This window comes from Temnothorax curvispinosus, unplaced genomic scaffold, assembly GCF_003070985.1.
Source record: "Temnothorax curvispinosus isolate PA1 unplaced genomic scaffold, ASM307098v1 QBEX01016800.1, whole genome shotgun sequence".
NCBI classification, from domain to species: Eukaryota; Metazoa; Arthropoda; class Insecta; order Hymenoptera; family Formicidae; genus Temnothorax; species Temnothorax curvispinosus.
Window position 1 is genome coordinate 767,642 of NW_020226580.1, and position 15,069 is coordinate 782,710.

Genomic DNA, 15,069 nt, shown 5'->3' on the forward strand with positions numbered 1-15,069 from the left:
CAATAAAAAACTTATTTTAATTTAAAAAAATCAGCTTTCACACATTGAATAATTTCCTATAGTTAAGTTTTTAGGAAATTCTTATCTGGAAAATATGAACTTCAGATTTCTCAGTAAAATTTCTGGGCTCGCGGTTTCTGATATACTCTGTGTATTAGAAGCGATTCGCAGCAGCGTTGAAAGAGAGCGAGAGTGAGACGACATCGAGGGGTCGACAACGGGCTCGTTTGAGCGTGCTAAACCGCCGAGGTTAAACCGCAGTCAGTCGTCACGGACGAAGCTCGTAGGAGAGCGGAGGGTGGTTCCGATAGACAATGGGGGTGGTATCGTGGAATCGCGTCCTGGCACGCATTGTGCGTACCCTCTAACGACGAGCGATTACCGGCCCCGTGCGCCTCGTTTCCTGGGGTTGGAATGATACCGCGATCTCACGAATCAGCCGGCTATCCGTGCACGCGTAGGAATTTTTTTACAGAGCGAAAGTAGATTGGAAATTTGGAATCACCATCTTTTTGTTGGAGAAAAGTCTGTGAGACAGTTATCTTTCGATTTTATTTATAGAAGACATAAATAAAGACCATAGATTATCTTAAATTGTTCGCAATATTAATTGTCTAAATTACTTTTATTGCCGAATGGTTTTGTTAGACCATTTAATTTTATAATAAAAAAAAATCAAGTCATTTTTATTATTAGATACTCCAAATATATCGCTAATGCATGCTAATTCCATTAACATATCACAATGATGGACGCAACGCAACATTTTTTCTAAAGAGAATCTTCTCCGTTAATTCATTATCATAACTTGTCGTCAAGTCACCTCTTCACGCTTTACATCAAGAAGTCTATTAATAAACTCTCGGCTGCTTGACAACCTGTTAACAACAGATTACCGTAACTTTCATCGTGGTATTCCCTCAGGCGAGCCCTGATGTGGCGCCGATGAAATAATTTGTCGCAAGGCGTCGCGTCGCTCGAGAAAAAGCAGTTGAAAGCGGACAAAATTAATGCACGTTATATGCTGCTGCAAAGCTCCGATTTGGCTGGAAAAGACAAACGGTTCAACGAATATGCATCACGAATGACATCCTCGTCGTTCCAGGGTGGACATTCGCCGGCTGCGGATCGAACACAGCCGATCTAAAAATCCTGATTCATGGCGTGCTGCGGAAAGAACCGATGCCGGGATTTATGGTCCTCTTTTGGGTATAAGCTATGTCCTCGATTTGCGGCCAGCCAGTGATTCGCTTTACTCGATGTGCATGCGAATTGAGCGCGATCGAGGAATCTTGAAAAAAATCAGGGCCTTCGAATACGTCATGAGATATATACCGTGTTCCCGCTTGAACTCGTCAAATTTCACAGTGAAAATCAATTCTTTTAGCAAAAATTCTATTATTAATAACAATTTTTTTATTTTTAAAAGTTTTAACAATCAAATCTTACACGGGAAGATAGAATTTCTATTAATATAACAGATTTATAACAGATCAAAATTAATCTAGAAATAAAACTATTTTACTTATTTTTACCGTTGAAGCTTAAACTCTGCGAAAGCTTTACTTATTTTATACATTTCTTCAACTAAAGATAGACAATATAGCTACATTTTTGTCGTGCATTAGTTTCTATTCTCGTTAATTAATCTTATATTCGTGCTTTTCGAAAGTTTTATTTTAGAACATTGATGAACGTTTCTCCCTCTTTCCTTTTCTCTCTCTTTCTAAATTTTCGCTCAGCGGACATCGGTTCTAAATCCACCGGGAAATCAATCACAGTCGCCGCGGCTGGAATTGGACACCTTGTATATCCCGGTAGGATTCGCCGGCGTACAGACATCCAGAACACGGTCGATCCTGGGCAACGCCAACGGTCCGGCGCTTTTACGACGCCGATTCGTGCGGTGATCCTCTTCGCACACTCGACTTGCGCAATCACTCACGTTGATTTTTCTCTTTGCGTGCTCCCGGTCGCATTTAGCCGAGCCCATCGAGCTATTGGAGTACGTGAAAATAACGCGCTGCGCGGAATGCGAGGAACTCATTTCCGACTGTGATATCGTACGTGCTTGGCTTTCGCCCCGCGAAAGGACTGTATAGGATCGGATATAGAATAACAGGCTTCGTTTGCTATGTTAAAATTATTATTAAGTTCTTCATTTCAAATTGTTATATTTTCTTTTGTATATAGAATTATCGTAATTTCATTATATTATTATATCATGGAATATATTCGTTTGCCTTCATATTAACGAAAAAGATATCTGAATGTAAATCACAAAGGAACGTCGAAAATGGCTTGTCGCAAAATCTGTAAATGAATAATATAAAGTGAATAATTCGTCGAATTGTTCACCTTACCAAAATATATAATTTTATTTTATTTTCGATTCAATAACAAATCAGGAATTAATGCACGGCTTATGTAACACCGCAATGTAGCTATATACGTATACGTTATAAACGTGTTTACGATATGTCGTTAGCGCCGGAGCGGCTTCGGTCCTCTAATCCCATAATTTTTTAACTGTCCCCAACGAATTGTGTCCTCGAGGGACGTAACTCCGGGTCCTGAATCGGATAGATAGCAGTGGCCGCGACTTAGAGCTGCCATGACCTGACGAGCCGGGATTACATTTGATCCTTCTGGGTTTGCGTTCCCCTCGCACCTTTTACTTAGTACGGAAGTCGCTGTATAAAACGGCACGAGGCAGCCGGCTGTAATTCGGGAACTTCCGCGTCATTGAGTATTCCGTTCAGCTCGACCCGTGCGTTTGTTAACGCGCGCGTTATCGCAATGATTTATGGAGCGTATAAATATACCGCGCGCAACGGTAACGTATGCCACCGGTATCTGCTCCTACTTTGTTACTTCTACTACCCTCGAACAAAATGAGCGGATCGCGTAAATTTTCCACGAGAAATGAAATATAAACACTCTGATCTTCGCGCAGTTAATTACTGGCCGACGTTAAGACGCGCGCGCTCCTGTGAATAACAAATTTATGGCCCTCCGCGCGGATGAGATCGCCCCAATTACTCTATTCACTCGGGAAATTTGACGTTTAATCGCCGCCGGAATAAAGAAGAAGAAGAAAATGAAACGGAGACGTGAAATGAAATGGATCGTCAAGAAGATCCGTTAGACATACGGCATCGGTCATTAATTAACATAATTTTTGACAGATAAAACCAAATTAAAAATTTAAGTTTTTTTTTATTACTAATTTCTAAGCGTCAAAGATAAAACAATAGAGATTAACTTCAACTATAAGTATTCGCGTGTTAAAGAGATCATCACAAAATTGGATGTTAAAATAATCACTTCAAGCAACTTTGCAAGTTACGAGAATATATATGATGCGGCTAATCTGAAGAAGAGAACAGAAGTTCGTGTAAAGAGGAGAAAATTTCCGACTCGAGTGCCGTTGCCGAGGATCGAAGATTCGAAAGTGTGCAGGAGAAGTGTTCCGAGCACGGGAGGAGAGAGGCCGAGGTCGTTTTGCATGAGGTTGCGAAAGCGCCGAGGAGGGTTGCCGGTGGCTCGACCGCAAACACCTCACGTACCGTCGTGTAGATTAAAGCTCGGCACTCCTTGGGCTCTTGTGTGCATGCTGAAAACACACGGGAAATCTCGCGAGTTCACGAGAAGGGCGAATCGCGATCGTAGAGACGGGGGGGGGCGAGGGGCGGGGGGGGGGGGGGAAAGTGGGGGATGGTGATGGCGAGAGGAAAAATCAACTCACGAACTTACCCGGGATCAAACGCGCGCCCTACAGGGCCGGTAAAACCTCGGTCACCACTGTCGTCGGGAATAAGACGGTATTCCATCACAAGATCTCCATCCGACTTCGCCGACTACGTCGTATTAAAACCTCGTACGAATCGCACGTGATCGACGTCGTCGATTTCAACGATGGCTGCAGGGATTTCCGTACGACACGTGAAATCCGCCATTATGTAGATTTCAGGATATTTGTTTCAGGATTCTGTCCTTTCACGACGAAATGTTATATTACGGTATCTCTCCTACTCTCGCTTGCGAAAAGAAAAGTGCTCCGTTAATTCAGGTATTCCAAAATACTCTGAACATGTGTTTTTTCTTTTTCATTTTTTATGCGCACAAAGTTAAAGTAGTTGCAGCAATTATATAATCGAGCAAAAGGAAATTTTTATTTAGCGCTAAAGTTATCTCTTCCATATTTATTAGGTAGCTTAGTAAATGACATTCGCGAAACTAATTTAACTAAAAGAATTTCGTCTTACAATACTGTCATCATAAATATTCTATGATATTTTGCAATAATATGTAATATCTAACGGAGGATTTTTTATCTTTCTCTTTCTCTGCAAAGACAAAATTTACTTTTGTTAAACTGACAGTAGCTTAAAATACTCACGAAATCACGCCGAATTTGTTATACTATTTTAATATGTTTTGCGAGATTTAATTTCTACGTAATTACTTAAATTAAGTCATAATTTTGAAAATGTTATTCTTACCAAAAAATCTCTATGTCTTGTTAAAAACTTGTTATATAAGTTTTTAAGACGTGGAATTAACACATTCGCAATTAAAAGTCCTCTGTCTTTCCTTCGTAGAACCAATCGTGATAAACATTAAGCCCGTCTCATCGTAACGTTTCATCGCGGACTCTGCCGTGAAGCGTGAAGGACTATGGGTATCCTGCGATGAGGATAATTTCACAGCCGTTAAACGCACAGTTTGCTTGAGAATTCTGGCATCAGGCTTTTCCCCGCCGAAAACATACCTCGCCAAAGAGACAAAGCCCAATTTTGCGGCGAGCGCAAAACGCGCACGTGTCCGTCGCTTAATCTAATAGCGCGAATTCCGGGGACTTTTATCGTCGTGATTCATCGCGCATGACCGCCGTTGTCTCGCGCTGTTCTCGACGCGTCACTAAATAGACACGTCTAACAAAGAGTCGCACGATCACCGAGAACGGTCACGATTGCGATCCTTCCAGGAACGGTTCCTCGCAGTCAATTATTTCACGAGTTATATCGATCATTGTATTTTATCTTCTCCACATTTCCGCGAATGGCTTGAAGAGCGGCGATAAAAGCGGAAGTTACATCGCGACTAATAATTTCACTTTTATTGTATATACGAACGGTTATTTTATTTGCCGAAGTATTAGACCGGAGGATAGTGCCTCCTGTGTGATTGTAAATTACAATTTAATAAGAACGATAATATTGGATCAGACGCGGCTGAAAATTGTAATAAAATACTGGGAGACAAAATCGGAGCCCGTGCGCGCGCAAATAAATCGCACTCGCCGTTAATTGCAACTGCAACGAAATTGATTCCGCCGGTTCATTCGATTTATTCGGCGCTATATAAAATATAGTAATTATAGGTACCGTGACATCGGTTTTAATTATCAAATTTTCCATGGCGTTTCGCCGATATTTTGGGAGCTCGCGTCGTGAGCCTGTCACTTTCAATGAGAACGCGCACGGCAAAGCCTCGCCGACGAATAAATTGCGAAATGCGCGTCCGCACCGTGCACCGGCCGGCGGCCCCGACGTAAAATATTCGCGACGGGTTATTCGTAATCTGCTTACGACAAATGTGCTTGATCGGGGCTCCTGGGACAATCTGTAAGGATTAACGGTGCGAAGCGCATCGCGTCACCCCGCGTGATCGATTCACTCATCGTGATGAGTTCGAGTTAGGGCAGTTTTAACGCGACGTCGCGACGTTGGCGGCCGTAAACACGTGAGGGTTGGCGCGGCCGTAATTTCGAGCCGTAAAAGAGGAGGCTTAGAAGGGGGTGCTGGGGGTGACTTAGGCTCGCGCTGCGTTACCTCGGATCGTTATCGTTTTACTGGCCCTATAAACGGTCACCGACGCATATTTAAAAATCGCAAAAATCTACTGTACGGACAACGATTTCAATAGCACAAATCGCATGTTTCTGCATATTAATCTGCAGCAAGCAAGAAAACTTATGCGTCTTTTTTTTAGTGCGGCTCGTACGCGCGCGATAGTATTATCCCCTTAATACGAGTGATACCGTTTTAGTTTGCAAATCGATTGTAACTTTGATAGCTACGTTATGTGTTATGGCGTTCTCAAAATTTAATTAAGTTCTGCTGGGAATGACACGTTGTATCCGATGAATAAAATTTGCATAGCAAATAATATTACTGGTATAGCAAAGTTGGGTTTAGTATGCCTATTGCCACAACATTGTCAGACACATAAAACATCTTTAAAGCCCGATCGATGTTTACGTGGGGAATTTGTAATATTCAGTCCGTTATTTTTCAACATATTATAAATATATGATCAACCAGGAATTTATTTTTACGCATTATTATTTTGCAGGATTAATTTGTTTTATTCGAACACTAAAATTCTTCATCAATATATTATTCTTTTATATATTATGTATTTTTTATAAAACATAATACAGAGCAGATTGTTTTGCATTTTTTTACAAAACGTAATTGAAACATTTTTAAACTGAATTAAATTTTATTCTTGAACATTGTTCAACAAAAAATGTACGAGAACGAAGACAATAGTTCCCGCAATTTTTTGGGTGCCAAATACGATCCCATTTACTAAATTGTTCTATCGCGTAATTTGAGAAATATACATAAATTTGAGAAATTTGCGGTTAAAGTTGTAAAAAAGTTAGCTATTTTAGTGTAAGCGTCAAAGTCACTTACATAGGCCATTACAATAGATCCTATATTAATCATAAATAATCATTTTTTAATCACAATCGTTACAACAAATATTTTTAAAAGTAAAAAGTCCTAACAACATATACTTCATTTTGATTGTAAATTTTTTCAACACGTTATCATTGTTATGATATATGCAAATATACAATAAAATAGTCCTTTTTGCAACTTTAACTGCAAATTATGACAAATCTCAAAATTATGACGTTGAACAGCGTAATTATTTTTCTTAATAAATCAAAAAATATAAATTATAAAAAGTTAATATTGAGTTAGCGTAGTTTGATAATGGATAGCATCTTAATGATAAAATTCTTGTACTCACAGTGAAAATGAAAATTATCGTTTAATATCTGCCCGTACTTTGAGGGGTACGTAATATCTCCAAACATAAAATAAATTCGCGACTGTGCGAGAAACGGATATGTATCTTAAGTAGTTAAGAGCCCGATACATTTAATTAAGCACTATAAATGAACAGCCGTGCGCGGTGCCGCTCGGAAAACCGTAACATTTCCGTGGCACGCCACGGAATTTCGTAGCGAGGAATCGTCGGCTCGCGCGCGCGCGAATTAATTCCCTGTCATAAAGCTTCCTATTAGTTGAACAGCAGCCGTCCGTAGGACGACGATAAAACTTTCGCGGGATTACGTGGACCGACAACGCGCGCACGTGTCTCACTTGTAGAGAGGAAAATGCGAATCGTGTCCGTACTGAAGTCGCGCGTTAACGCTCGTAAAGAGAACTCAGTTCTTTTCTCGATAGCAACGTCGGAGAAACGGAGGGCCGATATAAAGGGATGGAAGAGAATGATAAAAGGACACTAAGGGATGCCGTGCGATAGCACGGTGCGAGAAGGACAAAGCGAGAATGTAGACGAAAACCAGAGAAATGGCCCGGCTTAATTCCCGCACGCACTTACGCAGCGACGCGGCGGCTGCGGAAAAAAGTGCGTCCGCCGCCGCGCGGTTGCTCGCGCGCGAGCTCGGGATCGGGCTCGTTTCTCCCGGGATATAATGCCCCGCGAAATAGCCCCTTTAGTATGATATACGTATCACTTACGCGGCGCGATAATGAAAAGATTTGCCGGCTCTTTATGACTTCCGTGCAACGGCTAACAGGATCGTTCATTTCCTTCCCTGTGTTCCTCCTCCTACGGCATTCTCCCGCACGTTTTTCTTTCTCACGCAGATTTTCCGGATTTTCTCTCTGTTTTTCGTTCGACCAACGTTATTACGATCGATATTTTATATATATACGATTAAGTTATCGAGAATTCTTAAATAAATAAAGACCACAATAAATTTCCAATTGTAAAATGTATAGTCAATTTTCGATATATTCAAAATAAATATTAATTTTATCAGCGAGTGGACTTGGATTCAGCGTGTAGATTCACGAGAATATAGCGCTATTTATCTTTTCAAATCGAAAATTTCAAGTAACTTTGCACATATTGCATCGGCGTTCTTTTTCACACGCATAGATATCAGAATAAAAACAAGGTGGCGAGAGAAAGGATCGCTTGGCGAGCACGTCGATGAAGCGGTTTTCTACGCGATACTGAGTTACTAAGTGCTTCGGTAAATTACGTTACCGCGGCACAACATGATTCGATCGATCGTGCAACCGGTGAGCGGATCGTTTTGTGAAAGCGCCGCAGAAGTGGCTGATATACACCCGTGCCATTCTACGAAACGAATCGCTCTCCTTCGCACTCGTGGCGACTTTGTAGCGTCACTGGGGCGTTTAACAAGTCCCAGGACGACGAATTGTGGGCGGTCGCGAGTGAGTTAGGGCGACGTTTTAGGGAATCGAGTCGAGTAAGCGTATCGCGTATCAGCCGGCAGTTACGCGGATGAGCGATGCCGGGAAAACATCGCGCTTTGCTTACACTACTATTTTCTCGCACGCGCTAAATCATACTTAAAATCTGGCTCAGAAGCTCTCTTATCCTCTTTATTTTCTTCGCTATAATTTACGAAATCCATTGGCTTCCTTGACGTGCGAGTGAACATCATTGTCGGTCTTAAAATCCTTTCTACTTTATGACTAACGTTAGAATTTAATGTTTGTATAAATTAAATCGGAAGATAAAACCCATAATAAGAGAATATTTTATTTTAATCGTTCAATAACTAATGTATATTAATAAAACAACTATTAATAATTAAAAGAATATAGAGGAAGCACATATCCTTTATACATTATTAGAATATGTAATATCTCCGGGCGATGCTTTTATATATTCATTGACCACGATTTATTTTTTATGTATAGCATTCTGAGAGGACTTAACTTCAGATATTAAATCCTACTATGATTCTCTCTTTTTTTCTCTCACACCGGTTCCGCTCTATAAAATTCATTCCTCTCTCATTTGCTCTTTTTCTATCTCTGCATTCAACTTGCTCGCTCATTCTGTTTATATGCACGCGTGTGTCTGTCTCTCAGCTTCGCGAATCTCCTCTCAGAGCTTACACTCTATTTCCACGACAGCCTCTTCCGTGTCTCGTGACTGCGCACGTCCCGGTAACGAGCACGCCGTACTGTCGAGGAGGAAAAAGATTGGATTCCCGGGAATTTCGAGAGAAGAATTTTTTAATACACGTACATAAACGTTTCGCATCGAGCTGCGCGACGTTCCGACGACGTAAAAATGTTCTTTATGCGAAAGGCTTTTCGGTCACGAAATGTCGAACGAAATGCGAGCGCTCTGTGAAACCAAGAAGAACGCTAATTCCAACGGCGGATCACTCGCATACTTTTTCGTTCTCCACAAAATGCGAGTTTTTCCAGCGCGCTGCGATTAACACGAGTAGTACCAACAATTTCATGGAGTAGATCGCGAATACCATTGCCACATTTTATCGACACGGTGACAAGTACCTACATGTGTCGTAGACCAGCATGTAACGATCAATGAACGTCATTTCATATTGCGTCCTATGTCTAACTGTGATTCCATCTTTATTAAGTTAATATCGACATGTTTATTTGATAGAATGTTTAATAAAAGAAAGCTGATAGTAAAATGACATTACCCTAAAAAATCGATTATAAATCTCCGCAACATTTCAAGTATCAATAAATTAAAATAGCATTTCAAGTCTTCCCGATATTACATAATCGAGATTTTATACATTTTATATATTTGCGGCATTGATCGATAGCGGTCTATTCGCTACATTGCAAAGTGAAGCAAACGTAGCAATCTCGGATCAAGCCGCGAAAAACAGAAATGGCAGAATGTAGGAATGCAGGCGGATCTTAAAAGGGTCACGATCCCTTCCGACTGTCGACTATGCGCGTCTGAATTTTCGACGGGGAGGGGAAGAAGGAATTTTTCCAGATACTTTCGCGGGAAGAAGACGCCTCCCGTTCTGCTCGACTGCGAGGAAACCTTACGATACTTGCCGCCGTAGAGGTACGATCGTTAAAAGCCGTCGTCATCTTAGCATCCTCGTCCTCAGGGAGGATTTTCTAGCATGCTGCAGGAACCGTGAGATAGCGCAAGCGGCAAGTCGGGATGAAATTGCGCCAGTTGATTCAACATTATGCCAGAGCGAAAGAAGTTTAACGAGAGAAATAGTTTCAGATAACTACACTCCAAGTTTTATTTAATGTTTAAGAAATTTTGAAACGTTTAAAAAAATGTTTAAGAAGTAACTTATTTGATATAATCTTCAGACCTGTGTGTGCTCAAGATATTTGATTTAGTTAAAATTTTTTTGTTTATTGCGATTACAGCTTTGATTATAATCTAATTTAATTAATAATTCCCTGAAGACAATGAAATTGCTAGGCCCCAAGGCAAGATTCAATCTCAAGATTATTTAATAGGTCTAGAGATAATTTCGATGCAATCTAATTTGATCGGAAAGTAGATAAGATGGAGAACGAGAGGAAAAGGGAGAGGAAAAAATAAAGCGTCTGAGCGAGAGTTTGCGAACGATTAATTGTCGAAATAACTGCAGACACGAGGAATCGTTTAGGCTCTGACATTCCGGGACATTGTTTGGCACGGATACACTCGGTTGGAACGCGTGTCTCCGGACACGCGGGACATAATATACGGGGACAGTTACGGTCCTCGGTCCGACGTATATTATGTCTCGTGTAAGTGTACCGCTCCAGACGTCCATCGCGTAACGCTCCACGTGAACGTGCGCGAGGAATTCGCCTCGTGAAAAATGAACTCGGCCCTATAAGTTAACTGACGACATTCAATATCTAATCGCCACGGTGTATTCTCGTTCGATAATACAAATGCTTGAAATCCGAGTTTTTCAACGTATTTTGTGTAATATGTGCATTTCTAGTGATAATAATTTTTTATAAGACTATAAATTTCAATAAATCCATTACGAATTTATTTTTCTACTCATTTGTTGAAGTCTCGGAGACTTACGTTATATGTAATGCATTATATATAAGATATTTAAAATTGGTTTTTAATTTTATATATTGGTTTTTTAATCTTATATCGCGCGCGCGCGCGCACACACGGTGTAGAGGTAAATAAGGGAATTCTATTCTCTCTTGAATATAAAGCGAGCTATCTTTTAACAGCATTTTCGCTCGGAATTCTCCGCCAACCGAGATTTTATTTTCACTCTTTTCTACGCGCATGCGACGCGAGACATGGCCGATTTATTCCGTCGTCGTTGGAATCATTCGTACGATAAATAAAATCCGTAGGAAAAAGGATGCGCGGCATAGGCGAGAAACGACGAGTCCGCCACGGCTCGTCGCGATCTACGCGCGGTACACGCGCGAATGCGCGCGCGGTGGTTTCACGCCTGTCATGTAGACGACGTTTAAATCGAGCGCAGAAAAACGCGACCCGTTTCGCAGTCTCGGGTCGGCGTGTCGGAATTTTTCTCTCGTGACGCCTATTTTTCGTCGACTCCCTGCGAAATGACTCATTATCGTCGCTCAAAATAAACTTCTGTGCATTTTAGTTCTCCACGCGCAGTATATTTTTCACAAAATATAACTGAATTAATGGAATATAAATTGCAGCAAAACAGGTAAAGCGCGGATTTCAACGATATAAAATGTATGTTGAATTTAATCTTAGCTTAAAAGGTGTTATTTCTTTTCTGCTTTATAATTCTAGCAATGATATGTAATAAGTAAAGGAAGAGAATGCGACATTGATTAATGTTAATCAGGATTAACATTAATCAACGTCGATGTAATATGATTGAAATGCTTATCACTTTTTACGAGCTATAAAAAAAACTATCGAGAAAATGTCAGCCAATGTATCAGTTTAGATTTTCTAGTCTGATTGACAGATTAAAAATGTCAAAAACGTGCCTTCTCATGTGCGAAACAAAAAAAAACGAATCGTTTTTTCGCAGATAGAAAATGACGAGTGAAAGAACTGGCGCCTGCGACGCCGATCACAGGAATAAAGACGAGTCTCGCTAATTGCACCGTCGGCTTTAAATATTTTGACGTGCCCGAAATTTGGCCGCGCGTGTTACCAGTTGCGCAAATATTTACGATCGTCTCGCTCTCGCGATTCTCCTCGGGTCCCGGGTGCTTCGCCGTCGTTACGCGCGCTATAGGAGATCCATTTTTTTTCGTATTAAAATAAAATTAAACGAAGCCTCGTGACGAGAGAAGAATGGCCCGCATGAAAAATCACCGTCCACCTCTTCACGAAGAAAGGATATTACGGATGTTACGCTTCTTCTTGCTGGAATCGTAAATCTTTCCGCGCCGCGCCGTTGAGTTTCGTGAGGTTTTACGAGACACCAACTGGCTGCTCTCGTCGGGGCCGCGATTCCCCGTACGTTATTGAACACGACATTTATTTTTGCATCGCCAAACGCACAGATCGAGCAACGATGAATAAATTGATTAGCTTTTAACAGAGACATGAATAACTTTGAGGTATGCAACATTTATTTTACATTGTTACATGGTTAACGTTAAAATTCGTTACAATATTTGACTAATATAGCCATCACCCGGGGTATTTATTATTATTTATACCGCAATAAAAGTTTACATCGAAAAGTCTCTCGTGCTGACGACAATCTCCCAAACGATATCGGGACCAACTTCTATGAAACGGCGTGTTGCCAATATTCGATGGTTTCCCAATAAACTCGCGCGGCGGGTTGCGCGGTCTCATCCGTGTCAATTAGGAGCTAATTGATTTCGAGTGTAAATCTCTAATGCACAGTAAGATTTTTCAACGGCGCCGCACCGTTTCGATCGGGGTTGCGGTTGCGGCGGGGCCTGCAAGCAGAGCTTGCAGGCGAAAGCAGTTGGTTCCCACTAAATTTACGACGACGAGAGGGCTAACCCTCCTTTCTTACGGCTCCTCACTCGCATTGCTCCGTTTCTCCGCCGTTAATGAGTCCCTATCGTACGGCGCCATATGTTTCCCCGACGATACTGTTTGTTTTTTTTTCTGCTTTTGAAGGCGGAGAAGGGGCGGAGAGCTTTTACGCCGGTCGTATACATCCTCGCTGGTGTTCCGAATCCGCGTGTAAAATGTAACTTAACCGCTTTACTACATGCGTCCGCGGCCGCGGCCGGGGTCGCCATTAAATGTCCGATTTTTTTCGGGTTTATGTTATATTCATGCGTTGACAATGGATGGATGTACAGCGGGAAATTTCATCGGCGCGCGAAATACAGATAAGCAAACAGATATCCGCTGGATATTGGCGATGATAGGAAATCGATCATTCGATTGATGCGAACGCGCTTATTGTTCGGCAAGGGCAGTGAGGCGAAAAATTTTATCGGCATACTGTCGTCATGCACATAGAGACTCTATCACCTCTTTATTGCATCGTCCAAATTTTTAATTGACAGCGGTCGCTCCTAGAGAATCTACAGTTCGCCGCGTTCCTTTTACTGCGCAAGAAAAGATGTTTGATTATTTATTTCAAGTAATGTAGTTACGGCTGCAAATTTTGATCCGTGGAAGTCCGTATTACATACCGCAGGTCAAATGTGCTAAACAGACTAATCCTGGACCGCAATCATCATCGCTTCTGCAGTGGCGTTCCTTCTGATTATCAATCTTGATGATTTCCCTTCTTCGTCTGTCTGGCAGATGTAGAGACACGATTTCTGATTCGCTCTTAGAAAACACACGCAACTAATGTTAATATTATTGCAGGATAATCGTGCACTGAGAAAAAAAGTTGTTAACTTGACTAAATGCGTTCGACTGATTAATATTTTTTTAATTGAAATATTTAAGTATTTAAGTCAAATTACGTCATGTTAGATTTAATATGTCGTATTTAATTTCAAATCAAGTTAACAACTTTTCTTCTCAGTGTGGGAATATATCAAATTCAGAAATGCGATATTGACACAAAATCGCGATTAAAGGTTTTGGAAAAATCGCAACAGGTATAGGAAGGAATTATGACGTGTGAAATCGATTAACGCGATTACTCACGGAGTCTTTGCTGGAGTCGTCCAATTCGATCACCTGAATGTCCGGTTTTCCCTAAGATGGAACGACCAAGTGAGATTATCACATAATCACTGTGTAAGACTATAGCCTGCACGGTGCGTCTGAACGGCAAGATTAAATCGATTCTCCGTACCTTTTTGTTCTGAATGAAACATGACTCGGCCGAAACGGTGTGTACTAACAACGCGAAGAGAAGAAGTCGGTACATGCTGGGCGAGACGCGTTTAACAGAATTGCGACGTTTCACGACGCGCGAGCGCCCTTTATACCCAATCCCAAAGCGCTGCTTGCGAAATTGTTCCATCAGCGTGTTCTTATCGAAGCGTCGTTAAAGCGCGCGCCTTCGGAAAACGGATTGCCAACGCTTCTCTTAACTCGACCGGAAATTACGCAAACGTAGATGATTTCCGACGTTGCGCTAAGTATCCGTGGGATTCACAGCTCATTTTCGCGTTTATTTATCTAAATTAGAAAAAAGAGAAGCACGTCGTAAAGTATGTCGGTGTCGCGCAATTTTCCCGAGCACGGATAAAAATGGGTCTTTTGCTATCTTAATTCTACGGCCGTTTTAAAATGTTCCAATCGATCTTATCAACGAAAAATGTTTTCGACTAAAGTAAGACTTGTAAAAAGTTAATGCATTTTAATTTAACGAACGAAAGCATTTTCTCCTAGAAACACGTCAGTGTTCACTGCAGCGTAACTGCACGATAGCAATAAAAGATATCTTATCGATTATTTCGAAACGTTACGATCGCGTTGCTTGTAAGCCGGCGATGTCTACGTATCTTTATTCGATTTCGTAGTATTCCCTTAAGAGATATATATTTTCAGTCTCTCCTCGAGTCCTCGGGAGACAGAGAGGATACTTACTGTGCATTTTCC

General features: G+C 41.3%; 3 protein-coding genes across 6 annotated transcripts in view; 1 reads left to right on the plus strand and 2 right to left on the minus strand.

Annotated features, from left to right (window-relative positions):
- The window catches only part of LOC112467009, a 324,735-nt gene that overhangs the window by 146,213 nt on the left and 163,453 nt on the right, over positions 1–15,069 (plus strand). The gene's annotated exons all lie outside the window — the stretch shown is intronic.
- The window catches only part of LOC112467013, a 278,592-nt gene that overhangs the window by 36,355 nt on the left and 227,168 nt on the right, over positions 1–15,069 (minus strand). The gene's annotated exons all lie outside the window — the stretch shown is intronic.
- Positions 12,623–14,429, minus strand: LOC112467014. Its single transcript, XM_025035441.1, has 4 exons — positions 14,318–14,429; positions 14,167–14,217; positions 13,698–13,839; positions 12,623–13,610 (listed from the first exon to the last, which is right to left on the minus strand). The coding sequence occupies exons 1-4, from the start codon at positions 14,390–14,392 to the stop codon at positions 13,558–13,560; spliced, it is 321 nt and encodes a 106-aa protein (XP_024891209.1). The 5' UTR covers positions 14,393–14,429; the 3' UTR covers positions 12,623–13,557.

What these genes read in the sequence shown, in the direction of transcription:
- LOC112467014 (XM_025035441.1), bottom strand. Translation starts at nt 14,392, where the DNA reads ATGTACCGACTTCTTCTCTTCGCGTTGTTAGTACACACCGTTTCGGCC. An exon ending in ACGACTCCAGCAAAGACTCC is followed by an intron (nt 13,840 to 14,166) that starts GTGAGTAATCGC and finishes GTGTTTTCTAAG; the next exon opens with AGCGAATCAGAAATCGTGTC. An exon ending in TTTAGCACATTTGACCTGCG is followed by an intron (nt 13,611 to 13,697) that starts GTATGTAATACG and finishes TTTCTTGCGCAG; the next exon opens with TAAAAGGAACGCGGCGAACT.